Source organism: Strongylocentrotus purpuratus, unplaced genomic scaffold (genome assembly GCF_000002235.5).
Source record: "Strongylocentrotus purpuratus isolate Spur 01 unplaced genomic scaffold, Spur_5.0 spur5_scaffold_8, whole genome shotgun sequence".
NCBI lineage: Eukaryota > Metazoa > Echinodermata > Echinoidea > Camarodonta > Strongylocentrotidae > Strongylocentrotus > Strongylocentrotus purpuratus.
Window position 1 is genome coordinate 27,782,886 of NW_022145614.1, and position 26,495 is coordinate 27,809,380.

The 26,495-nt window shown below is 36.7% G+C and overlaps 1 protein-coding gene across 1 annotated transcript; it reads right to left on the reverse strand.

Annotated features, from left to right (window-relative positions):
* Positions 1-1,034: 1,034 nt before the first annotated feature.
* Positions 1,035-21,338, reverse strand: LOC100889613 (bactericidal permeability-increasing protein). The gene is made up of 16 exons (XM_030975989.1): positions 21,083-21,338; positions 19,716-19,815; positions 14,935-15,060; positions 13,077-13,144; positions 12,493-12,583; positions 11,259-11,310; positions 10,043-10,106; positions 9,241-9,329; positions 8,424-8,603; positions 7,870-7,935; positions 6,162-6,329; positions 5,642-5,709; positions 4,963-5,005; positions 3,982-4,045; positions 2,769-2,845; positions 1,035-2,143 (listed from the first exon to the last, which is right to left on the reverse strand). The coding sequence occupies exons 1-16, from the start codon at positions 21,255-21,257 to the stop codon at positions 2,084-2,086; spliced, it is 1,491 nt and encodes a 496-aa protein (XP_030831849.1). The 5' UTR covers positions 21,258-21,338; the 3' UTR covers positions 1,035-2,083.
* Between the last annotated feature and the right edge of the window lie 5,157 nt (positions 21,339-26,495).

The window sequence follows — 26,495 nt, forward strand, 5'->3', positions numbered from 1 at the left end:
AGAGCAGAGATAGAGAAAGAAAGAGAGAGGTGAATGATTGTGCAGAATAAGAGCGGTTCCTCCTGGACAAACACCAACTGCGTCATTGGCAATTATTGAATCGAAAGCTGAAACAAGCAAATATGTCAAAATGTTTTCTAATTTATCTCCATCAAAGCTTTCGAGAACATAATAGATCTTGATAAGATTTAAACTGAACCGAACCTAACTTGAGTTTATTATTAGTTTTTCATATTTACGCTTTATAGAGGCGTTGCCCATAATGTTTTTTCACTTCAAATTCAAAGTTTATTTAATATACACACGTCTAACCTTTATTAAGACGTCTTCTTTCTGTGTACTTACATTCGTTAAAGGTATAGGGTGATGATTAGGGATGCCAGTAGCGTACTCAGGATTTTTTTTCAAGGGGGGGGGGGGGGGGTTAACATTTTTAAATCGGGCCGAAAATTTCGCAACGACTCAGCCAGCCGCTGAATAAGCGGGGAGGGGGGGGGGGTAAAGAACACTGTTTTTTGGGTCCCCCCAAAATCGCAACTACTCAGCCAGCCGTTGAATAAGCGGGGGGGTGGGGGGGGGGGGTAAGAGGAATTTTTTTCCCTTCAAACTACACACATTAAAAAAAATGAGGGGGTTAACCCCCCCACCCACCCTGCGTATGCGTCTGAGGGATGCTATTGGGCTTTAGGTTATGTTTAGGGTAAGGGTTAGGTTTAGTGTTGGGTTCAGGGATGAAGTTAGGAATTCGGTTAGTGCAGAAAATTATCGCGGAGCATTAATGAAGCTCTGCTCCAATTTTTGTTAAATAAATCTCTCTCTCTCTCTCTCTCTCTCTCTCTCTCTCTCTCTCTTCCTCGGAGCTCTCTCTCTCTCTTCCTCGCTCCACCATCCCATATTTGTCTGCCTATTGATATCTGCCTCTCTCCCATTCTCTGCAACCCCCCCCCCCCTCATCATCTTATTCCTTATTGTTACATTTGTGTTTTGCTTTCCGTATTCTGTCTTTAAAGTAAAACTAAAAATCAAAATTAAAGTGAGTTTTGCTTTTGGCAGAGCCATAAGGAGCATTTTATTCAAATTTCATTATCTTGACAAAATATAGGCATACTTTAAGAGCAATTATATTTAAAATTTCAATTTCACCCTTTTCACCAACAATAGTCGATTGAAAGTTTCTAATATAGGTCCTATACACCCGCTTAATAAAACATTTTTAAAACTAAATGAGAAGGAAAGGATCGCCTTCAGTGATGTAGGGCTTAATATTGTTGTAACATATATTTGTCTATTCAAAGTTTAACAATCGAGTACTTTCCTGAGTTTCCTCCCATTGTATTTTGTATTCATACTCATAAAAAATAAACTAAAATTTACTAAATTCTCAAGCTTGTTTGAAAATGACAAAAAAATGGTCATATGTTATTAAGTACTTTTACAACACTATTATTACTCATTATCAATGAAAATATGTTACTGCAATTATAGCCACATTCATTGTTTGACCATGTTAACGCAATTTAATTTCCATTGTAGTTACCACTGCCTATGGCGAAATATTTACATTGCAGTCACAGCTTCAAAAACAGCATTATTTTAATACGACTGATCTACTTTGTTCAGATTTTACACTACATCTTGAGCATACCAATGATGATAACATTTTATCAAGCATGTGAAAATACTAACCTAATACATGTATTTCTTTAAGAAAAATTAGTACATAATTATAAGTGAAACTCGAATTCTTATTGTAGATATGCTTTTCCGGTAGTAGGCCTAGGCCATAGTGTGAAAGTGATGATATAAGTAGTGAACTTTACAGCTCGACACGTCCTTTGTGAAATTGAAAGTGTTATAGGATATATTTTATATTTACATGCATGGACCACACCCTTAAGTTATTCTCTGGCGAAAATCATCCAATAATCGATGGACAATCGACATATTAAAGCACCACTACCAACAACAACAACATATCCTAGCTCGATAGAAGCATGTATATAGTAGGTCCGTGGTAGAAGCCACATATCGTGAATGTAAAGACCTATACTATTATGACCAGCAAGACGGACCAACAAAGTCGTTAGGCGGCATTGGCCGATTGGTGCGTGTGAACGAGATCGGTTCCAATCTTCAGGAATCCCTGTATAAGACCAGAAAAGTAAATAAAAGGATTGGTCTTTAACTTTATGTTCATTTGTAATATTAATTATTCAGTTCTGTGTTGAAGTAATGTAGTGAGTTTAATTTCAGTTTACGTGATAATTATATAGAAACCGAACTCCTAGCTCCAAGATAAGCAACAGCCCTATACAATGTACAGTGTGTTATAGTAAATGTAAGCATTGACAATCAGTTTCAGATACCAGGAGGGGGGGGGGGGGGTATAGGGCATACGAACACCCCCCCCCCCCCCAAACAAAACAAAAAATCGTTTCCCGGGAGGTATTCAGACTTTTTTTCTTAGATTATCATAATTTGAACATATTTAGGCCCTCTCGGTAAAACAGTATGTGGGTGGGATGTCAGATATTTGGGCCATTTATTAAAAATGCCTAGATATCGGAAGTTGCTTCATTCATTACTAAGTAGAGAAATAAATCTAAAGTTGCACATTAATTTAGTTGTTAAATATATCAATCATTAATAAGAGCCAACACACACAAAAAAAAACACATTGTGACCTAATACAAACAAGTTAAAATACTTGAACCTTAAGAAATGATATATAAAAATATTAAATTAAAAGAAAAAACATTTAGTATTACCAGTCCTGGTGTGATGGATGTATTTGTCATCTCAAACCCATCCATTTTGGGCAGAGGAACTCCAGCCACGCCCATTCCTGTTAATCAAAAACAACGGCATGATTAAAATCATAATGTGTTTATTTTCTAACAAAATATCCCGGCCCCCCCCCCCCCCCACTCAGTGTTATTAAGGGTACGCATATGCTCGTTCCCTCTTTTTGAAAGCACCCCTATCTGAGGACTGCCAACATTTCCGGACCCCCCTTTCGCGGGCTTTTCCTGCCTTGGAGACCCCCTAAATCAGGAAAATGCTCAATGTACCCCCCTAGATTCGGAATAACTTCTCAGGAGTCCAAAGAGATAAGAGAAAAAAAGGAAAAACACCCCCTTTTTAAAGAAATCTCCGGGTGAAAAGTCAAATACACCCCTTTTTTTTACAATTCTCGGGCCGGACTTTGTCGCACGAAAAGTACCCCTTTACCGGACAGTAAGTGTTTGGCAACACGCATGCGGTCATTCCCACCCTGAGTCGGGGGGGGGGGGCGGGCAAAATATGTACTAAAAACTCCCTCTTTTCACTTTGTGTAATGTTCATATATTTCAAAGGGTGACCGCAGGGATATTGGCATTTCTTAGGTTGATTTTTTTTTATAGATCTTTACGTCCGTGTTATAATCAGTAAGCAAAAAGTGCACATAAAAAACCAAACAAAAACAGTTAGAGTTAATAAGTAAGTACAAAGAAGAACCATAACTTTTTTGATAATTTGTTGTTGATAATTTTAATTTGGTAATTTTACCTGACTGTTAAGAAAGCATAAATGCTTGTAAGTAAGCAACCAGACGGCCGACGACTTTAGTTCCTCTCCGAGGGACCTGGTAATGAGGATTTATGCCTTACCAAAGGGCACTATCGCATCGCCTTGGTTTCGAACCCGGGTCACCGGGTCGTAATCACTAGGCCCAGTATTAGTACTATTAATCCAGTATATTAATTATATCACATATTGCTATGTGCTGGTTGAAGGGTACGTTTATAGATAGATTGATTTATAAAAATTATATTTGAAAGTATAACACATGAAAGTTGATAATTTAGCTTATTCGCATCCTTCGTATACATACGCTACGCTGAAATTCTTTCAGAATGTTACAAAATAACGGGAGAAACCACTCTGAAACAGAGCATACTGGGTTGTTATATCATGAAAATACTGGCAAGTAGATCTTACGATTTATCTTTGGGAGTATGAACAACTTGATCGCCATGTCGACTTTTTGCTGAATGCTAGAGACCTGCGAGACAAAGAAGAAAGAATAAATGTATGTTAGGTCCCGTAAAGATCATGTTCGGATTACATAATACGTCATTGCCATGCTCGCACCTTTCAATAGGTGACGCACAATGCTATGGAATGGCTTGCAACGAACAGTCACGTATCACGTATCACGTTCACGTCTTGCGCCCTTTCGTGAAAGCCCTATGGAATTGCCTTAGGATGATTTTTCGAAAGTAGTTGCGATCGCGAGCATCGCAATATTGTGACAACATTTTTGTATGGACTTATTACTGTCCCTTTTACCATTACTTATCTTTAAAGAGACTGAATAAAGAGTGATAACAGTGATCAGCATGAATTTATGAATGCAAATGCAAAGTCGAAGTATACCACTCTTTAAACAGATGCAAACATTGCCTTCATACGATTTGAATACATTCAATACTCTAATTTTTATGTACTCTGTAAGACATAACATTTTTCATGTGAAATATATAATATGTTTATTCAAAATTCAAAAATCCATTCACATGCCACTCATCAAAAAGACCATTTTCATCAACCCAAAGTAATTCATTAAATGTTGTAGGCTTGAAGAAGTGGAACCAATTACCCACTTCTATAAAAATTAAGTTCAACTTTATCCTTTTTTAAAAGCTTTGTCGAAAATTCCTATTTAAAAGTTTGTAACGACAGTATTCATGTAGGTATGTGTGTATGTGTGTGTGACTGTGTGCATGTGTGGGTATGGTGACTGAATTATATTTAATTTAATTTTCTTTTTGTGGGGGCCCTATTTATAAGCAATTTGCTTCTTTGTGGTCCATATTTGCTTTGTATTTTGTATGTATTCTGTTTTCTATTGTATGTTTTGCTTTTACATGTATATATGGTTAATAAGTGAAATTAAATTCAATGTAATGGTCAACTCACCGGAATAGGTCCCACTTCAGAGTGACCCTCCTTCAAAGTGGTTCTATGTGCGAAAGAAAATGACGACAGCTCTTCTAAGATTTCCGTTAGAATTATTAATTTTTTAATTCTACGATTTAATTCTCCACTAAATTAAAAGCCATCACCCGTTGTTTCCCCCTGGACTCGATAAGTGGTTTGCTATGAAATTAAATCACAATGCCATACTTTTACACCTCTACACATATTACAGAGTAACCAAGTTCAAGTTTTCGCATAGATTTAAGAAAAAAACACATTTTAATCGATTTGGAATCGAATCAAAGTATTTAATTTGAACCCACGTATGCATCTCTCATCAAATTTTGGGGTAGGGGCTGTCAAATTACATACAAGAGAAAGATACTAAGTAAATGATTCTATTCAAATAAAATTAATTCAATATATTGAGACTTAGTCCAAATATTTTAATCATGATCAAGGCTATACAAATAATGAAACAGGAAAGGACCCTCAAAACAAGACTATCAACTTAGGATAAAAATGCATACACAAAAATGAGGATAATAAGGGCTCATCATATTCATAAACGATATACCAACAACTGAATAAATTCTCCATTTCTGAAAGGGGTGTTCAGATCGCATCAACACTTTTATATTTGATGCACTTAATATGATCTCAGTTTTAATGGAATTACCTGAAAGAGGACACGACCCACGTGATGTTGTTGCCCTTCGTCCCGACAGTCAATTCCACAGTAATGGTCTGTTAATTAATATCGATAGATAAATCAGAGACATGCCATAAAGTCCCTGGATAAATCTTTGGGACCACAAATTCAATAGATCCTTATATATTTCTAAAACTCACAACCATACCAGAAAGAAACTACATGTTTTTTAAATCATATTTTGAGGTGAAGGCCTAAGACAAATACTTTCAAATATCTATCACTCTCTAACACAAACTCTTTCCTGGTCTCTGTCTCTCTCTCTCTCTCTTTCTCTCCGATATTTTGTTTTCTAATATCAACTATATATATTACCTATAGGTATGGCTGCGCAAGAAAGCACAAAATATTAGAAAGTAACAAAAAAGGTTATCTTGATGTTAAATGAAACTAAATTATAAATCCCATAATTCTAATAAATCGGTTACCGTAAATAATGCAATGCGTTGATTCCTGTCACTTTTGTTACCAACTAAAAAGTACATACCACGCCGAGTGTGAACAGGAAGGTCTTGGTCTTGTTCTGCTGAACTGCGTATGGGGAGCAGTCGGCAGTCAAGACGGCTTGGATGCAGCCCGGAGCGATCTTGACCGCGGGAGCCTTGGTGCTGTTCAGACTAATCCACATCGCCATGTTCGGGTACATCTTGTTGATCTGAAAGTTTCGGTGTTTAAAAAGGGACAAAACAGAATTATCGAGTGAATACTCTTTGATGTGAAGGCTAATACTTTGGATATTTGTGATCGTAGAGGTGTAAAGATAAAAGGAAATATTAATGAATTTGCAGGAGGTCTTTAATGATTTTTTTTGTTTAAACATGATAATACCACCCCCCCCCCCCCAACAATGTCATTGATCAGATTGACAATGTAAATGTGTGCATGAAAGCAGTGTGTAAATTACTGCCTTTACAGTTTATTTACTGTCAGTATTCACACATCTTTAAATGGATTCATAGTTTTATCACTGTGTTGATATTGTGAAGACAACTTGTATCCCATATTCACAGTGGTATAACAACATATTCATAATGTGATCAACATATGACCAGATCAGACTGTGTTAACACTATTTTCACACTTTAAGTTACAATGTGAACACGGTCAAAATATATTTTAAAAACGAAAGAAAAAAAAACGGAGTACCACCACAAAGACGATTTGGAACAGTTTAAAGTGTGACAGTGCAGTGTTCGAACTCCTCGGTGACAATGAATTTCTACAAACTGTCTCCACAATATGCTAAGCCGTGTGAGAGATAGGGGCATTTGATTCATATTTCAATATATCTCTGTATTCACACGGTGGCTGTATTCACACTGTACATAACGTGGCAGTAACTTTGTTCACACTGCCCATAGTGTACATGACAATGACTTTGTTCACACTGCCCATAGTGTACATGACAATGACTTTGTTCACACTGCCCATAGTGTACATGACAATGACTTTGTTCACACTGCCCATAGTGTGACAATGACTTTGTTCACACTGCCCATATTGTACATGACAATGACTTTGTTCACACTGCCCATAGTGTGACGATGACTTCGTTCACACTGCCCATAGTGTACATGATAATTACTTTGTTCACACTGCCCATAGTGTACATGAAAATGACTTCGTTCACACTGCCTATAGTGTACATGAAAATGACTTTGTTCACACTGCCCATAGTGTACATGAAAATGACTTTGTTTACACTGCCCATAGTGTGAAAATTACTTCGTTCACACTGCCCATAGTGTAAATGAAAATGACTTTGTTCACACTGCCTATAGTGTACATGGAAATGACTTTGTTCACACTGCCTATAGTGTGACAATGAATTTGTTCACCTTGTCGTCGCACTATGCTCAACATGGTGAAACAATGTGGAAACATCTCAGGGAGGTCACAACATTAACTTTCTTCATTTACAAAATATGGTAGTGATTGTGTTCATGCTGTGACAGTGACTTTGTTCACACTATTCGAAACAGTGTAATGTACCGTGGAAACATTGCAGTGTAACCACAGCATGCATTATGTTGTACACTTGTGTCTGGTTCACCACAGCGTAACCGCAGTGACTATGTTTAACATACTGTACAGTATAAATGTGTTAATACTAATCAAAACACTGTGATAAACTGTGGAACATCGTATTGGGATCACAATTTACATTCCCGCTGAAGGAATGGTGCATTTTTTACCTGCGGGATGAGCATCTTTAGGGCCATGCTTGAGGTGTTGAGGTATTTGTTATATTCTGGTGGCACCTTCAAAGAATAAACAACAACAATACCAACAAAATGATCACTATAACGCGTAAATTGAATGGTATCATTATTATGTGAGTCTAACTAATCAGTAATACTGCATTGTGTAAATAATGCAATAAGCACACCTATTGTTGCAAATAATGTGGCCTTTTTTAACTGACTTTGAAAAACCAATTTCTCTTCTTTCTTCACCGTCTATTTTATATCTATTTTGTAGCGAGTATTATGGCCCATAGGCCTGTGAAAGCGTATTCTCTGTTTTAAATAAAATCGAACATTTACCATGAAAACGAATACAGATATTTCAATGTTTACTTTGTTTGTTAAATTGTTAAATCAAATTAAATTTGTACATACTTCTGTTTTTTGTAAGCCGGGAGAAACGACATATTTTTGAAGAGTGAAATTGAAACAGAAATAGTGACTTGTCAGATTCGATAATGAAGTTTACTTTGAAAAGTTAATTAAGTATTGTATTATCTCACGTTTTCGGGAGTCACAGTATGCTGCAGATGTCCGGTTTCCTGTAAGACGTAACCGGCAGAGTTGGGCAGGTAGTCGGTTACCCACAAGAACAGCATCTTCGAAGTCCGATCCGAGTCTTGTGGTATCCCGGGTATTGGTATCGGGCATTCGGCCTTACTCCCAATCGGGTACACTTCGCCCTGACAAGATATTTAAGACAAATATTGCTCAGACCTAGGATTATAATCAACGGTCTCCTGGGATTAGGAACTGGATTAAGGAGCAAAAGGCCAAAGTCATTTAAAGTGGTAAACACGGTGGTCCCAATTGTGGAGATGTAGGCGACTCGTTGACAGGTTAAAAATCATTATTTTTCGATCAAAATTGTCCACTGTTTAAAATTTTTGATAACGTACACATTTTTTGGTGTTTTCAGAAATATTAAATTTTATTAGAACAATGTAGCAATTAAAAAAAATATATGATTGTTGTCAATTTGGAGAATTTAATGTGATCAATTTATAGCCCTAAAGATAAACCATATCCTGAAAGGGCTATTTATGATTTAAAACATTAAAAACAGCAGGGGCGGATCTAGGAGGGGGTTAGGGGGTTTAACACCCCCTCCCCTCGGGCTGGCAACAAAAAAGTATTACAAAAAGTAAAACATAAGTTTTTTTTGTTTTTTTACTGCTTTCTACCCCCCCCCCCCCCCACCGAGCGAAATATTGGTCGGCGCGATTTTCAAATTTCGTCAACCCCCCCTCCCCCCCCCTTACCCCCCCCCCCCCCCCCCCCCCTTAGCAAAAAGCTAGATCCGCCTCTGAAAAGGCATACCTTGTGAGCAGTATCGACAGAGCCATTGAAAGATGGACTTTGGACGAGAGAGTAGTCAAACTTGAACATGTCTTTGTAGGGAATGGTCACTGTCAGAGAAAAAATGACAACTTTTCATGATCGTAATAGACCCCTGCATGTATAGCAAGTGCACCTTACATTCTATTCAAAGGGAATCTACATACATGCACCCTGCATGATGAGAAAAGATCATGTATATTGAGCAATGTTGCATCATAATTTCCTAATAAAAAAATGATAATAATATTTGCTGCCGTGAAATTCTTCTTTGCCTTGTAGTGAGTCAGAATTTTGAAAGTTTCAAATAATATTGTCAGTGTCAAACATGCATAATTACTATTCATTTAGAGAAATTGGAGTAGATTTCGCAGGAATTATCGTGTTTCAACCTCATCTATTGATCTGCTAGAACTGGATTTCTCGTTTGTTTCGATCCATCGGTTATTCAACAAATGCCTTATACAAAGCTTACAAACAATTACTTAGACATCTCATTAATAAGCTAGAAATATAATTACAGTATTTGAAAATTATTGAAATGCTGTCCTTTATAAGAAGCCCGTATTTTACTAAATTTAAAATCGACGCAGGGTTTATATAGGCTTCAGTTCAAAATCAGGAAGTTAGTGTAAGGTCTATAAGTTCCCCTTTCGTAAAATACGGATTAAATTGTAAAGTAGTCCAATATACAGTCCTATGAATTATTTTTCGATGAGAGTTTAATCATTTAGTAAGCCCAACAATTTGTCTACACATGCTTTAGCTGACATAACTGTTTTACCGTTTAGCGCTCTCAATTTGTTCTCCAGATCCTGATTGATAGCTTTGTTAACACTGCTGCAGACCTGAATTAGAAAGGAATATAATACACCAGGGGGGTGTTTCACAAAGATCTTAAGTTGAACTTATCTCTAAGTTGGACTTAAAAATTATGGAAAGCCATTAGCATCTTTGAAAATATTTTGTAAAAGTTATTTTGAAAGGCATAAAATGTTGATTCAAATCATTCATATTTTCTATCCTCAAGGAGATTTCATGTTCTGGATGTGGAATTTATAAAAAGTCTAAAATACTTAAATATCTGCTTTTGAATACATTTAATTTCAAGACTCCAATGGCTGTCCATAATTTTTAAGTCCAACTTAGTGTTAAGTTCTACTTAGGATCTTTGTGAAACACCCCCCAGTTTACAGTTGTGTGCGCCATTTTAATTGGCGATTAAACAAAGCCAATGACCTAGAGGTCATGTATTTATGCGTAAATTAAGATTGCGCCCATGCAAATTATGATGATATCACTGCCTGCGCGCTGCGTTGTGCGCGCATATCATCATTTGCATGGGCGCAATCTTAATTTACGCATAAATACCAGAGGTCAGAGGTTATTGGCCCCGGAACAGGGCCAAATTGGCCCTGTTCCGGGGCCAATGACCCGAGGTCAACTGTCTGCTCATGCGCACTGATACAACTGTAAACTGGTGTATTAACATCAATAAACACAGTAATCTTACTCTATATGTAAAAAGAAACAATTATAGTGGTTTCGACAAAATGATGGAAATGCTCTTAAAAAACATTTGTAAATGAAAATCACAGATTCTGTATTATTCTGTATTATGTAAATTTAATTTTTATTTAAAAGTAGACATGCAAGAAGGGCTCTCATTGTAAAGCATTCATTTGCTACTAGTAAATGCAACTGAATATTCATGATCACCTTTTAAGAGAAGTGTCGTCATTAGTTTCTCTTGCCCCCCCCCCCCATTGGAAAGTTTAAATTTAGACCCTCCCCCCGCCTCCCCCCTCTCAATTTGTTATGACTGATTTTTGTTTACCCATGCCCTTCCCCCTTTCGTGAGACCTCTCTCGATTTAATACTTCTCTTTACATTTTTTTCCCCTTTGTTCCTGATTTTTCATATTTGTGTTCAACGATCGTACCCTCTGCCCCCCCCCCCACCCCAAGAGAGAGAAAAAATGACGCTGGCTCCGAATTTACCTGTTGATTCAAGGTCTGTTTCAACTTATCGGCGACCTTATCCTCAAACATCCTGAAACGATTGCAATAAAGACCATCATGTTAGAATACTTTTTCAGCATCGTATTCTCACCAGACACTAAATCATAAGAAACTTTTAGATTGAGTGGTCAAGAACGGCGTGAACGTCCACTGCAGTGGCGGATACAGGGGGGGGGGGGGCGGGTGGCCCAGGTCCCCCCCCCCCCCTGGGAAAAAATGTGTATTTTTACATTTTTTAACGTTAATTTTACCTTTTTTTGGAGAATGGCGCTCAAGGGGGGGGGGGTGCAATTTTTCAAATTTTCGAGAGCCAAAAAAAAAATGCTCACTACCACCCCCCCCCCCCCAACTGAGAGAATTTTCGGCCGGCACGATTTTCATATTTCAGCACACTAAATTTCAAATTGATTTCAAATTTGGGCCCCCACCCCTAAAAAAATCCTGGTCCACTGATCATGCGTGTCCATGGCAAGCCGTTTTAACATTTATTCTTATTTCTTGAAATGATTTTCTGTTATAAAGCAATGGTAATTCTTGATATCAAGAAATAGGAATAAATGTTAAAACGTCTTGCCATAGACACGCATGATCAGTGGACGTAATTCACGCCGTTCTCGTCAACTCAATCTAAAAGTCCTTAATAATCACGAAAATTAGCTTACTTTTATCCATGACCGGTGCTTTATTAAAGTCTTCCATGTAACTAACTCATTTGCCCGTGCGCATACATTTTCATAATCATCGTGAATATTATGTATAATCATTAATAATAACTAGATTCGTAACAAGAGGGAAATATAATAGGCTATAATAGAGGGATTTCGCTCATTTCTGATGTAAATTTGCCAAGAATTGTCAAAGAAAATCACCCCTCAAAAGGTCTTTAAAATGTCTGATTATTCGACAACGAGATTAAAATCTCGCAATGCAAATGACTGTGTGTGTGCTGAGGAGGGGGGGGGGGTCACAACTTTACCCTCTGGTTCGTATCGTCCCCATACCAACATTGACTTGCAATTTAAGCATTTTGGGGTAAAGCCCTTATTACACAAAAAAGTGAATCGTTCCGTTTGCTAAGAGGCAGTTGTTCGGGGAATGTTACAGCGGTTTTTGCCCGAGGGAACAATTGTCTGGGGTAGTTTAGTCGCCCGGAGTGATTTTTCACGTTGTATTTGTCCGAGGATGAAAAAAAAAGAGCTAAGTTAATACGTACCGAGCCGTGCCATGAAGATCGACATGAACATATCCGACATGGAAATAACAGCTTTCAGCACTTGCTGTAGGTCTGCCGGTAGAGTCCACTCCTGGGGGGGGGGGGGGGAGAAAATAATGCGAGTAGTGTCGGACCCGGTGCACACGAGGCGTCATTGCAAATACGCTATTCAAGGATACTCAGCCTTAAAATAGTTATAATGATAATGATATGTCTTGTTTACCCAGAGTAGCCTTATCATTATGAATACCATAATCATATTATTACCTTAGCTTTAGCTGAACTACCATGATAAGACGATCAAACACCCGTCTTCCCACATACCCATTGAACACCTGAGTGGAGAGTGGCAAATGTAGATTAATATCTTGCCCAAGGACACTAGCCCCGCGGCTGGACTCGATCTGCAAACCATATGATTTACAGTCCGAAAACATATCCACTAGACCACGCTACCTCTACATAGAACACAATGATGTAGTACTAAGAATATAGCATTGCCTTTTGTGATATTAAAGCAAAATTATTTTCTTCTTCTGCGAGTTTGAGAATTAGAATATAGAACTCCGGATAGAACTGCATACCGATTCGTATGTTAGCATCGAGCGAGATATCTGCAAGTTTGGCATCGAAGTGTCCATGATGAGTCAACCTAAGAATTAAAGATAGTTATTGTGATTAAAGATCATATAACTGCAATATACTTACACACGCACATTTATGAAAATTACATATTTTGATTGACATGTGATGATATTTTGTCACCTAACACCCGCACCATAGGTCAGCCCATAACAAATTTGGTATCGCAATGTGCGGAAGACATGAGGAAAATAACTCATGAAATGTCAGCGCCAAAGGTTCAGGGGTTTTGATGCAGCGGCAGAAATTCGACGGGGGGGGGGGGGGGGGGGCATTGTGTCCCCGGCCCTATTAGGGTTAAAGAACTAACTAAGGCAGGGGAGGGTGTAGCATGTACCGACAATATGTAACAAAATATTGCCTAGTTTTTGCCAATATATTGCCAAATATGCTTGAAGAATGTTGAATGACCGATTTTATCATTCTGAAGAATCATTATCTAAGGGGGTATTCCACCCCACCCCCTCCCTCCCTCCCTCCCTCCGTCCCTACCTACCTACCTCATTTGGCTGCACTAATGCATTAGCGATACAATATTTTATGGCGCAAAGGAGAAACATTATATAGAATATCTATCAATAGCTTAGACAGATACCGAGATGTGATTGGTCCAGAGCTCGTCACATGATATCAATTGCGAGGATCCAAATTGTTATATTTTCCTGGTTGGTTATATTTTACCGGCCGGTGAAATGAATATATTTTTAATCAATGCATGTCGCCCTCTTGAGGACTGTATGTCACCAATAGACCAGTTCACGGTTAGCACATTACTGCAATGACCCACAAATATCCACAGATCTTCAAAACATGAAGAGGTCCCACTTTGTACATTTTGAAATAATCACTCCTACAGCGATGGAGGGGCTATATAAATAGCATTTGTTTCCTCTTTTCAAAGAATACTTCCACCTGTGTATCATGAAGTGCACTGAATGTGCATGAATGCATAATGTTACATAACTTTCATGAGCACGTATCCAGTCTGGATACGTGCTCATGAAAGTTATGTAACATTATGCATTCATGCACATTCAGTGCACTTCATGATACACAGGTGAGAATATCGCCTCCGTGTATTTCAAAATTTGTTCTGCAATGACCTTTATCTGCTCATGCTCAGACTGCAACCGTGAACTCGCTTATTACACACATTACACCATTACAGAGGGTCATTGTTTTTTCAATTTTTTTTTAATGAATTTTTTTCCCCTTGAAATTTATTTTTCCACTATCTCTTTTTTTCCCGAAAAATACTTTTTTGAGTAAATTTTATTTTTTCTAATTTTTTTTTTCCTCGAAAAATGCTTATTTGGGTAATTTTTTTTTTTTTTTTTTTTTTCTCAATATTTTTTTTAAAGGTTTTTTTTTCTTCCTTGAATTATCTCAACAGATTATTTTTCCATAATTTTTTTTTATCACCCTACACCGGAGATGTAAATGATTTTATACACGGCATACCTATCCGTCGGAAAGACAGGGTTAATGTGCAATTGATTACCAAGCGTCCATTTTCTAATCTTCTTTATCGACAGCTGAAAGCCATCTAGAAACTGAAACGTCGTCTCAAACACTAATCTGTATCATGTAGAGCCGCATTTACGTGTAGCTAAAAATCATATGACTAATGCACAGAAGATAGTAACATATATATTCAGAACTACATTTAATGAAAAAAATATACTTGACATCAAATCAATTTCAACATAACGGAAGAACATTATTAAAACAAATATTTTAGGGGGCATATGTGATTGGGGTCGTACCCCCGTGTCTACGCCGCTGTATGTACATACTTACACAAACTTGTATCTGAGATCCCCATGTAGGGAGAACGAACCCTTTCTCACATGAAGCGCCAGGCCATCCTTGGACGGGATGTTAGGGTCGACGGAGGCCGGTAGCCCAAAGGAGACGATCCTGATACTACACACATAAAATAATAGACATGTTTACTAAAGTATTTCCAAAGAACAACTTTAGAATACCCACCACTAAAATTGACAAAACGTTCGTAGGGTACCAAAAACTTCACCAATGAAGCTAAATCTTTGAGTATTAAGCTTTTTAAATAACACTTAACCTAATCCTAACCCTAACTCTAACCCTAACCCTAAACCTAGGTCTTTGACGTTTATGTACATTAACCCTATTGGTGGGGTATTCTAAAGTGAATCTTCCAAGAAATCGTCGATACTACATTTGTATTTCCTTCGCCTGCTTAGTATTGCAGTTGCGCTATGCACTGATGGAATCAACTTAGCATACAGTAGCTGTTGCTATGTCTGGCAAGCTTTAGAGTCGGTAAAGAAACCTCACCCCAAAGAATGAGTGTAGGTATTCTGAAAAATGAAACTTATTCCTGCCATTTGATGTACAATATATATAAATGAAGATATTCTTGGCATGATGTAATGCCTCTTATAGCATGACATCGGCCAAGGCAGCCATTTTCTTGATGATGTGACGAACTAGGCGAGCTTGTACATGTAGTATGCATCAAGCTTTCATTGGAAAGACTTTTTATTTTAATAACAAAACCATTACTTTTCAATGGGGGAAAATTAAAGCTGATAAGGTAAAATCTTTATCTTGTGAAAAATATATAACAAAGGAACAATTGTTACTCATTTATTTAAAAATACTAACATTATAGTAGTTGACAAATCATTTTTATTTATGCCAAACCTTCACCCCAGTAGAGCACCAACTTAATCATGCAATTTGCGTTCTGGCAATAGACCGGTTTACTAAAACATTTACATTTTATTGATACATTTTAAACAAACTGTTGTTCTTGACAACCTGAAAGCTTGCCCGACATAGCAACAAGTAATGTATGCAAACTGGATTCCAACTATACAGTAGTTTATTCTTTAATAACAGGTTAATGGATAACTCGTCACTAGGTCCCCAGGAAATAAACATCCATATATTTGAATATGTTAGTAAATCGGTCTATATGATTGTAGAACAAAGGATGATAGCAGGTGAATGAGATGCTCCATCGCCACACACACCTGGGGAGGAAGCATCCATAAAAATATGGTATTTATTCAATTAAATAAAATATAAACTGCTCACTAAAACATGAAAATAAACATCGTAATCTGGATAGTTGGGGCACAAGACTACTCATCAAGATCAATATTAGCAGTAATCTATCCGATCTATTCCATATAGCCATGGGATTCTAAACCGATTCCAAACTAAGAGCTCTAGATGTTATCGATAATATATTAAATATTAAAGTTTATTTCCTTGTTTCATTTTAGCGATTACTGCACAAAGACTGACATTAATTTTTTCAATTAACCTTTATATACTTACATATATCATATACATCGAGAAAAGATGCAATTATACTTTCTACTTTCTATATTCTACAAACAGAGAAAGAGCTCTAGATGTTATCGATAATATTCAAAGTTTATTTCCTTGTTTTATTTTACTATTTTACTATTTTATTTATTGTACTATATAAAACCTGACATTTATCAATTAACCTTTATATACTTACATCAGGAAAAGACACAATTATACTTATTATATTCTACAACAAAAACTAAGCACCTTAAGTTCCTCATCGTACATCTGCGAAGTAATAGTACATCAATGAACTTTTTTCATTTCCTGTTAGCCTCTGCATAAACATTAAAGTGTCTTAGGGAAGTGAAGATACAAAATGAAATTAAAAACATGATACAAAAGTGAAGGGTAACCTAATAACTTAAACATTAACCGTGCGGTCATTGGTGAAGCTTGAGCTCAACCATGATTGGTACCGGTTGCATCATCTTCTTTTTTCATGTTTCTTTCCCAGAACTTTCTCTTTCACTCCCCCTTCTCTTTCTCTCTCTCTCTCTCTCTCTCTCTCTCTTTCTCTCTCTCTCTCTCTCTCTCTCTCTATCAATTTCCAATTTCCAGGGGGGGGGGGATCTTCTCATATACAATTAAACAATGGGGGGGGGGGGGGTACGCGGTCTCTTCTACACTACTATTTTGCCATCATCAAGCAACATTGGAAACAGCTACAGGGAAGTGATAGCTCGGTTATGTTTCCCATCGACGTTTGTCATTAATGATCAAGCCCTTCTTTTTTTTTGGGGGGGGGGGGGGGGGGGTTGGCTTGGAGGAGGCTTGGGGGTTCTGTTGTAATTGTCTACATGTGGATCGATTAAATTCAAGAACAAATATTGAGAGGGGTGGGGGCAGGCTAGGATATTTTTATTTCCCCGAGCTCTCTTTAGAACCGCTATGGCTCTCTTCTCTCCCTTTTCCTTTCCCTTTCAATTGTCGTACTTTTTATTTCCAGCTGATACGAGGAAATGAAACAACCCTCTTTGATGATGCCCACATCCTTGTTGCCAGCTGAGACAAAAGGCATCCACTTAAAGGAAAATCAAAACTTAAAGGTACTTAAAATGTAAAATGTTTTGCAAGCCAAAAATGAAATGGTTAAATTCCCACGGCTTTTGATAGATAAAACTAATTTAGAATATCCCTCAAAACGAAAGGGCTTGAAAATGTCATTAAGTGGCAAAATAACGACCATTAGTTGTCGAATCGACTTTGGTGATTGCAATCACTAAAGTAATAGTCTGATATTCAGACCCTTGTACAGAATGGTCGTACGTTTTGTGCTGCGCAAAGATTCAATCAGTTTAACGTTGGCCATTACAAGAATTGGGTTATTGATGTAGGCAAATAAAATGCTCATGTACCCTTTACAGCTCATTTTATGTATGTTATTACCAACAACAAAAAAGTCAGTCAGTCACTGACAGTGAATTCTAGAAAGTAAACAGGTTTTCTTGCATAATTTGAATATTAGGGCACTGCTAACGATTAAACTTCACAGATAGGACATACGTGACATGTTCATACATATACTTCCTGCAAAGTTCTACATAATTTAATGTTGGCTGCACATAATACCTCCAAGTAATTTAAAAGAGAGCAAAATAATCAGATCAGCTGACTAATAACAGTTTGACCGAAACCAAAGAAACAATAAGCGATAAGAAAGTAACTCATTTTTTAAAGTTGTCATAACTCTGCGTAACTATGAGAATTTCAATTGGCTGAATCGATAATATCACTATAACAAATTTCTCATGTGTTCCAACACATCAAATTTCAATTCATCAAAATGTATTACTCAGACAGGAGGTTCTTTTCATTTGAGAGGACCTATCTATCCACACAATGTTTTGAGTAAATAAGGCGCTCTGTAGAAAAACGGGAAAAGGATTTTGTTTAAATACACGACAAACGGTATAGCGAATATCAACGACTACATCACTCTTTACTGACGAATTTGCAAATTTGAGACTCGCATAGAGTTAATGATGCACATTTCAAACACTCACACAACCTTCTTCTTAATGGTCCAGTTCATTCAAACTCTCGCCATTCTGTTTCTCTTATGTTCCTGCTTTCATACACAATGAATGAATTCGTTATTAAAGAAGGTTGGATTGCCCCTTAAGCAAAGTCGATACCATGCAAGCATGCATGCTCTTTATAAGTTTCAAAGTTTACCTTGATTTCTCTGAAGCTGCTTGTTTCCTCTTCTTTTAAAGGAAGTATCGAGTTCTAGAGTGTGACGAGGGAACATGGCATTCTCCCAGAATCAAACTAATCTTGTATTGATAATTCATGATCATGAGTATATTGATTTGGCAAACACTTTTCTTTCTTTGTTGTTGAAGAAAATGTATAATGTCTGACTGAGAAAGAAGAACAACAGAAGTGAGGAAATGAAGGGACTAGTCCCGACTCCGTGCATTGCACTGTTTAAATGCGTTTTCTACAGCCACAGTGAGGTGTGATTTTCGGGAAATTGGTTTTCAGCAACTCTTTTATAAACAACCCATTACTGTCTAAAACACAGTATTTAAAAAAAGGAAATTATTTTTACGATTTCTTCAGATACGTCTTCACATCTTGTATGAAGCAAATGGAGTCAATTTGAGCTTTTGCTCTTTTACCCAATATTTTTTCTCATGTGTTAAGGTAATTGTGAAAAACTAGGCTACTAGTCTCTTTGACCTAAAGCTCATGTTAAAATGTAGAAAATGAATTTCAGTCATAACGACCCGCGCATTCTACTAAAATTCAAGCCCGCCGCTCGGTTTAAAACCCTCTAAAGTGTTGGGAGCCCAAATTTCGCCAAAAATTTTATGGCAAAATTTCACTTAATTGTACCATAATGTGGAAAAGGATGTCATTGTACGCAGAAAACCTAAATTTTGTATTCTTTCATCAATATTCGACTTCAAACATATCTGTTTGAAATACCTGCATAAATGTGTGTTAAATGACATCCTCTTTCACATGTATTATACAATTTAAGTGAAATTTTGCCATTAAATTTTAACAAAGGAAGTCAGTAGATCGAGGTCTAAGTTTTTCTTCGTTAAACAGTCATGATCTTTAATAGAGTCCAGGGTCGGGCTTAATAAATTTGTATAATTTACGTTTTCCTTCGTTAAACATGATCTTAGAATCCATTTTTTTTTCAAGGTTTAACTGAATCAGTTGAATGTACTGACCAAAAAGTTTTTTTTAAAGCTTACTTTGTTGCGTCGTAGTCGATGGGACCAGCTGAGCCGTGCTGACTAGGAATATGCATTTCTCGGATGTGTTTTTGAATCGTCTCCATGCCGATATCTCTGACTGTAAGAATATCGAATACAGAAACATTAATCAGGGTCAGAATCATTCAGGATTCGTTAGAAGTTTAAGGTCTCAAAAGGTTCTTCAATTGTAACATTTTTAGGTCATAACGCTTTTAAGCATCAACAAGTTTAAGGCCTGAATTCACAAAGGAGGTTTGCAGACAAAACAGACAAACCTCAGACTATTATTTAGGTGTTTGCAACCACTTAAGTCTATTCGACAACTAATGGTCGTCATTTTCCCACTAAAAAACATTTTCAAGCCCTTTCGTTTTGAGGGAAGTTCTAAATTAGTATTGTCTTTCAAATGCCGTTGGAATTTAATCTTTCCATTTTTTTGGCTTACAAATGGGACATAGCACCTTTAAGGTCATATCGTGATATTTGAAAGTTAAACAGATTTGAATTCTTGAGTTGAGAGATAGACATGAATGTTTGAACTCAATCGGTTCACTAATATTTAGATTATTATAGGTTTAGTAGTCGAAAGGGATACATTTAACAAGATGAAATCCGTAATGAAAAATAGGAACTTTACTATGAAAACCAAAATTCGTGTCTCAAAATCATGTCTGGTCAGTGCTTTTCTGTGGGTGTGAGTGTTGGCCAATAAACAAACAGCTTGGTAGAATATTAGATGCCACTGAGACCTGGTTCTTGAGAAAGAGTATGACTATATCATGGACAGAAGGATAACAAATGAAGAAGTGTTCAGTAGAACAAGAAAGAGACAATGCAATTTCTTAGTCACATAATTAATACGGAAAGGATCATCTAGATAAAAACGATATCAACGGGCAGGATTGCTGGAAAGAGAAGCAATGGAAGGCACCGCCTGACATTCTTTGAACAGCCTGGACAAAATAATGGGCAACCGAAAAAGAAATCAGCAATTTGCCTACCAGCTTTTTAAGAATAGCAGATAATAGACAGAAATGGAGAGCCATATGACCGCCGATGTTTGTAACAGTATGATGATGATAGTGATGATGATAAGTCGTAACGTTGTTATATTAGAGGATTTGATTTTCTTTTACGTTTGGGACCTCATGAATGAATAAAACAAAGAAATTGACAAACTATTAAAATCATACTATAATTTTCTCCCAAACAGGATAAGACAAATTTACATTTAATCTCTCTACTCATCAAAATATCCAACAAACTTATAATTGACCCCGGTAAAACAACTACACACATGAAATCAATAAAAAAAAAACCCTGAATTGACTCAAACAAAACTCAGTTTCTCTGTATATACTCACAGAAGTCAAGACCCTTTTGAGTGATCCTCGCCTTGAAGCCTGGTAGTTTGTTCCAGCCAGCCAGCTTCCACTTAGGATAGTCCCCCACGGTGAAGCCTCGCGTCAGTTGGAGCAGGGCGCATCCGACCAGAAAGCCCACCAGAATCTGGGAACTTATTTTTTTCAGCGTCGCCATTTCGAACGAAAATCTGTTTGTAAACTGCGCTGGAGAAAAATCGCCCTTCTAGCTCTCTCTGCTTCTAGCGCCGAATGAGGAAGGAAGAAATCTGCACTCGACTTTTAATATAATCAGGTGTCGCAACTGAGATATTAATCATCATGGTTTGTGTAAATAGAAAGACATTAGATTCGTTTATAAAATCATTTTAATCACTGATCAACATAACTGACAGGGGCGTCGCTAGAAACTTCATTCATGATGGGAGGGGGGGGGGGGGGTAAAGGAAATCTTTGTCAACAGGAAAGCAACATTTTGCTAATGACCACAAATACAAACACAAATTTAATTCATCGAAGGTATTCCATATTGATAAAGTTTTCTCCTAACAGTTATGGATTTTACGCCATGATTTTGTCGTAGCGCTTAATAATAATAATTATATATAGTGCTCAAAGTTAGCAATTACGACAGTTGTAGCTATAATAGATGGTGGCAAGGGGCACATATAAAATCAAAGATAGAGAGAGAAAAAAATTCAAAGAGAAAGAGAGATATAGAGAGAGAAAGTGTGTGTGTGTGTGTGTGTGTGTGTGTGAGAGAGAGAGAGAGAGAGAGAGAGTGAGAGAGAGAGAGGGAGAGAAAAAAGAGAGCAGAGAGAGAGAGACAGACAGAGAGGGGGTGAGTGGGCAGAATAAGAGCGGTTCCTCTTGAACAAAAACAAACTGCGTCATTGGCAATAATCGAATCGAAAGCTGCAAACGAGCAAATATGACCATGTGTTTTCTAATTTATCTCCATCAAAGCTTTCGAGAAAATAATAGATCTTGATAAGATTTAAACAGAACCGAACCTAACTTGAGTTTATTATTAGGCATTTATATTTACACTCTATAGAGGCGTTTCCCATAATATTGTTTCACTTCAACATTCTAATGTATTTAATTTACACACGTCTAACCTTCAACGTCTTCTCACTATGAACGTGACTGACAAAGAAAGCGGACAAAATATACAGTTCCTCAGGTAGACAAAAGAACATCCCTCCACTGCTATTATGTAAAAATGTGTAGAACAGGTGCCACATGCATATTCACCTGTTCTACACATTTTTACATAATAGCAGTGAGGGATGTCCCTTTGTCTACCTGAGAAACTGTATATTTTGTCCCTTTGTCAGTCACGTTCATAGTGTCTTTCTGTGTACTGACATTTGCTCGGACCAGGCACGTAACCACGGGGGGGGGGGGGGGGGCACGTGCCTCCCCCAATTTACAACACCGGTTAAACTTTTAGACCCCTCCCCAGGACGTCGATCAATTACATGTATGTGCCGCCCCCCCCCCCCCCCCCCAACATCAAACTCTGGCTACGGCCCTAGCTCGGGCGACAAATTCTCCGGAATTTCATTCATCAAAGGTATAGGGTAACAATTAGGCATGCTTTGGGGTTTTAGGCTAGGTTTAGGGTAAGGGTTAGGGTTATTTTTAGTGTTTGGTTCAGAGCTAAAGTTAGGAATTCGGCCAGTGCAGCAAATTATCGCGGAGCACTTTATCACAGATATCGCTCACTATACATTGAAGTGATACTTGCATTTACTTCAATACAATCAAGGAGTTCTTAATAATTATGGAGTCAGAAATATCTATCTTGGTTTAGAAAACATTTGACAATGATGAATATCAGGATACTACGCAAGTAGAATTAAATCGTTTTATATTAAAAAAGAAAGAAAGGTCATTTATCTTATATGATTCGACATATCTTTTGTTTTATTTTTTGTAAGTACAAAATAATTAAATTGTGCATCGATCTAGGTGCAGGAAAAAAAAAGAGAAGAAGGTGGCAGCTGTTTATGGAGTTTACCTCACCCCCTCCCCCCCCCCCACACACACACATACACACACGCACACACACGCACGCACACACACACGCACACACACACACACACACACTCACTCTCTCTCTCTCTCTCTCTACCCCCTTTTTCTGTGTTTGCCCTTTCTCTCTGGAACTCTCTATCACACAAACACACATATATACACACACGCACACACACACACCCCAAATACACACATGCATACGCCTACGCTCACTGTCTCCCTCACCGGCAGAATAACAATAACATGTTAAATGTTTTTGTTCGTACGAATTATATAAAAAAGATCGTCGGCATATGGGTATACTTTATTTTGCGAAATATTTGTGTTAGCGTGAAGTACCTTCCATTTACAGCTTATAAATTTAAGGCTTGGTGCTATAATCTAATCATGTCGATGAATCAAATCAAATCAATTTGTTAATAACAATAATATGGGTAATTTCATAAACTAGGGACCCACTTTTATGTTTGGTGTTTGGTGGCTCGAAGTAAAGGCTTAACTATAGTGGATTGAGATTGTTAAGTGATTCTAGGTATGAGGGTGCAATATTATGCTTGGAAATCACGTTACAATCTCACTCAACTATTTAAGTCTTTACTCAAAGCCACAAATATGTGTGGTTTCCTTATGTAGGTGGGCCACCAAAAATGTCACAAAGTGGGTCCCTTTTTTATGGAATTACTCTGTGGATAAACGACACAATGAAAGACAACAAGATTCAGATACGAAATCACATGAAAATTTGAAAGGAAATAATATTACGAAAATACCAGGAAATGGATAAATTTATACAGGAGTGCAGGTAAGCTGAGATGACTGAAAGTTATTATGGGCAGCCACTTAACAACTAGAAAAATTTGTATTGCCTTTTTTGTCGGTCATGTCCAGACCGGGGTGGGGGTTGTCGGTTCGTCTTCCTGTGATTTATGCCTAAAACCTTGTTCAGGTATGATCATTTCTTTATGGATAGTAAACGTTTTAGAAATGTCTATATAATGAGATCGTGTGCACAAGGCAAATTTCCTTTTGACGTTTCCATTGGAAAAACGAAAGGAAAAAATTATTCATATATACTGAATGAATGAAATAATGAAAAATATAAATGAAATGAATGCAGAGTAATTCAGGATCTACATAATCAACAATATAATGTTACATTGTAAAATATTGTTCATTATATAGATCCTGAATTACTCTGCATTCATTTCATTAATATGTTTGTGACACACTTTTAACCAATCAATGAACGAGAATATATGAATGATGTATATTATCTACAGTAGATAATATACGTCATTCATATATTCTTGTTCATTGATAGGTTAAAAGTGTGTCACATGATCAAAAATAGCACTGTTGCAGGTCACATTTTGCCAATAGTTTTCACCAGAGCCTCGAGAGAGTGTATATTTGTATATTTTCAACATGGTGTCGACCGGGGTGTCGACCAATACCAAGATCGACATTGATACAACGTATTCATTTGTTTTTGTTTCAGATTTTTTTTTGTTAAAGAAAAGTATTAGTAAATTAATTGTTCCCCAGGTATTTACCGAATACCGTAAACACAGTTTTATAAACCAAGGTCCATATCTTTTCAACAAACTCCCTTTAAATATTTAATCAAGTAGTTCATTGCCTTTATTTCAAATATGTTGCCGATCTTTATCCCACACTCTTTAAAATGTTGTTAAGTTTTAGCTGCCTTATTGATTTTGTTCATTGGGAGGGGGGGGGGGTTAGTTTAATCTCCTATTATTTGTTTTCCCTTCTTCTTCTTCTTCTTCTTAATATTTAATTGTTTTTTTCTCCCCCAAATCTAGTATTCATATGTTTTTGTGCTAGATTTTTTAAAATAAATATAATGAATAAATGGGCTGTAGGCACTGGTTATTGTTGTTATTTAAGATAATTTTGTAAATAATTTTGTAATGTATTCGTTTAGAGCATCCATTTATTAAATAATTATTATACTATTAAGTAGTTCTGTGTTAAATTTGTGTTGTTATGTATTAAATGTGATGTTATTGTATGTACCTGTATCATGTAGGGCTTCCTTGGAAAGCAGGCCATTATATTTATTTTTTGGCTTGAATGGAACTACCTTTCTGAAATAAAACTTAATAAATAAACAAATAAATTACAGGATAACCATATGACAAATGTCCCCCCGATATATGTATATATATACAATAGCATGTAGCCCTCTTACGTTTAATATCGGTAAACCACGTATTGATTCGTACAATGGTTTGTAGATATGCCAACAAAAAAATATATGTATATTGAACTGGCTTATATATTTACATCATCTCCTCGATCGTTACATGTACTTGGATTAATTTACTAGCATCTCATCTTTGTCATAAGTTACACCACAAAGATGCATATTGTGCTTATAATTACCTGTATAATATGTAGTAAACTTATACTGTGAACTTAATTTGTGAATATTTTTATTTTTTTTATTTATTTAAAATGGTTTATTTCATTAAAAAACATTCGCGGCCCGAGAGCCGAATTACAGTTTCTTTTACAAGGTATACATCAGTGACAAAGTAAAATTACACGTAAAACATTATGCATGGTAGTAAAATTGGAATTCTTTTGTTTTTGGTTTCCAACGACCTTGGCAAATTGCTTGGTACATATACAGAAATTCGAATTGTATTACCATATTTGCAATAAGATGATATATTAAACTTATACAATACATGAATAGCAATACATTTTTGATATTCAAAAGAATTAAATGTTTTGGTTGGAAAATGCATAGCCAGATGGGTAAGGTATAGTTGTGGTGTTTTCTTCAATAACAGGGACAACAACAGAAATCAAATCCAGGAATTATAAAGTCAAATAGATGCTCCAATGATTTAAACAGATTATACAAATTATACATTGTAGGTAAAATGCAGAACATTTTGTATTTGGGCCAATTTAGTAAAAGGTACATGTAGAATATTGCATAAAAATATGATAAGATAAGTTTCGCATGCAAACATGGGTAAAAGGTTGCCATTGTAATATTCGATATAATGTGTATCATCTTGGCAATCGTTAAAAAGTCAAACAGGATTTTGTACAATTAAATCTGATTTAGTTAAAAAAAAGTAAAATTCTATAACATTATTCAAAAAAGCATTCACATGTCATCCTTTTATTAAGGAAGTTATATCAGAGAAATAGAGAGAGAGAGAGATAGAGAAAGAGAGAAAGAAGGAGAGTGAGAAAAGGGAGAGAGAGGGTGAGGGTGGGAGAGAGATAGGGAGAGATAGGGAGAGAAAGAGAGATAGAGAGAGAGAAGAGAGAGAGAGAGAGAGAGAGAGGGGATAGAGAGAGAGGAGAGAGAGAGAAAGAGAGGGAGGGGGGG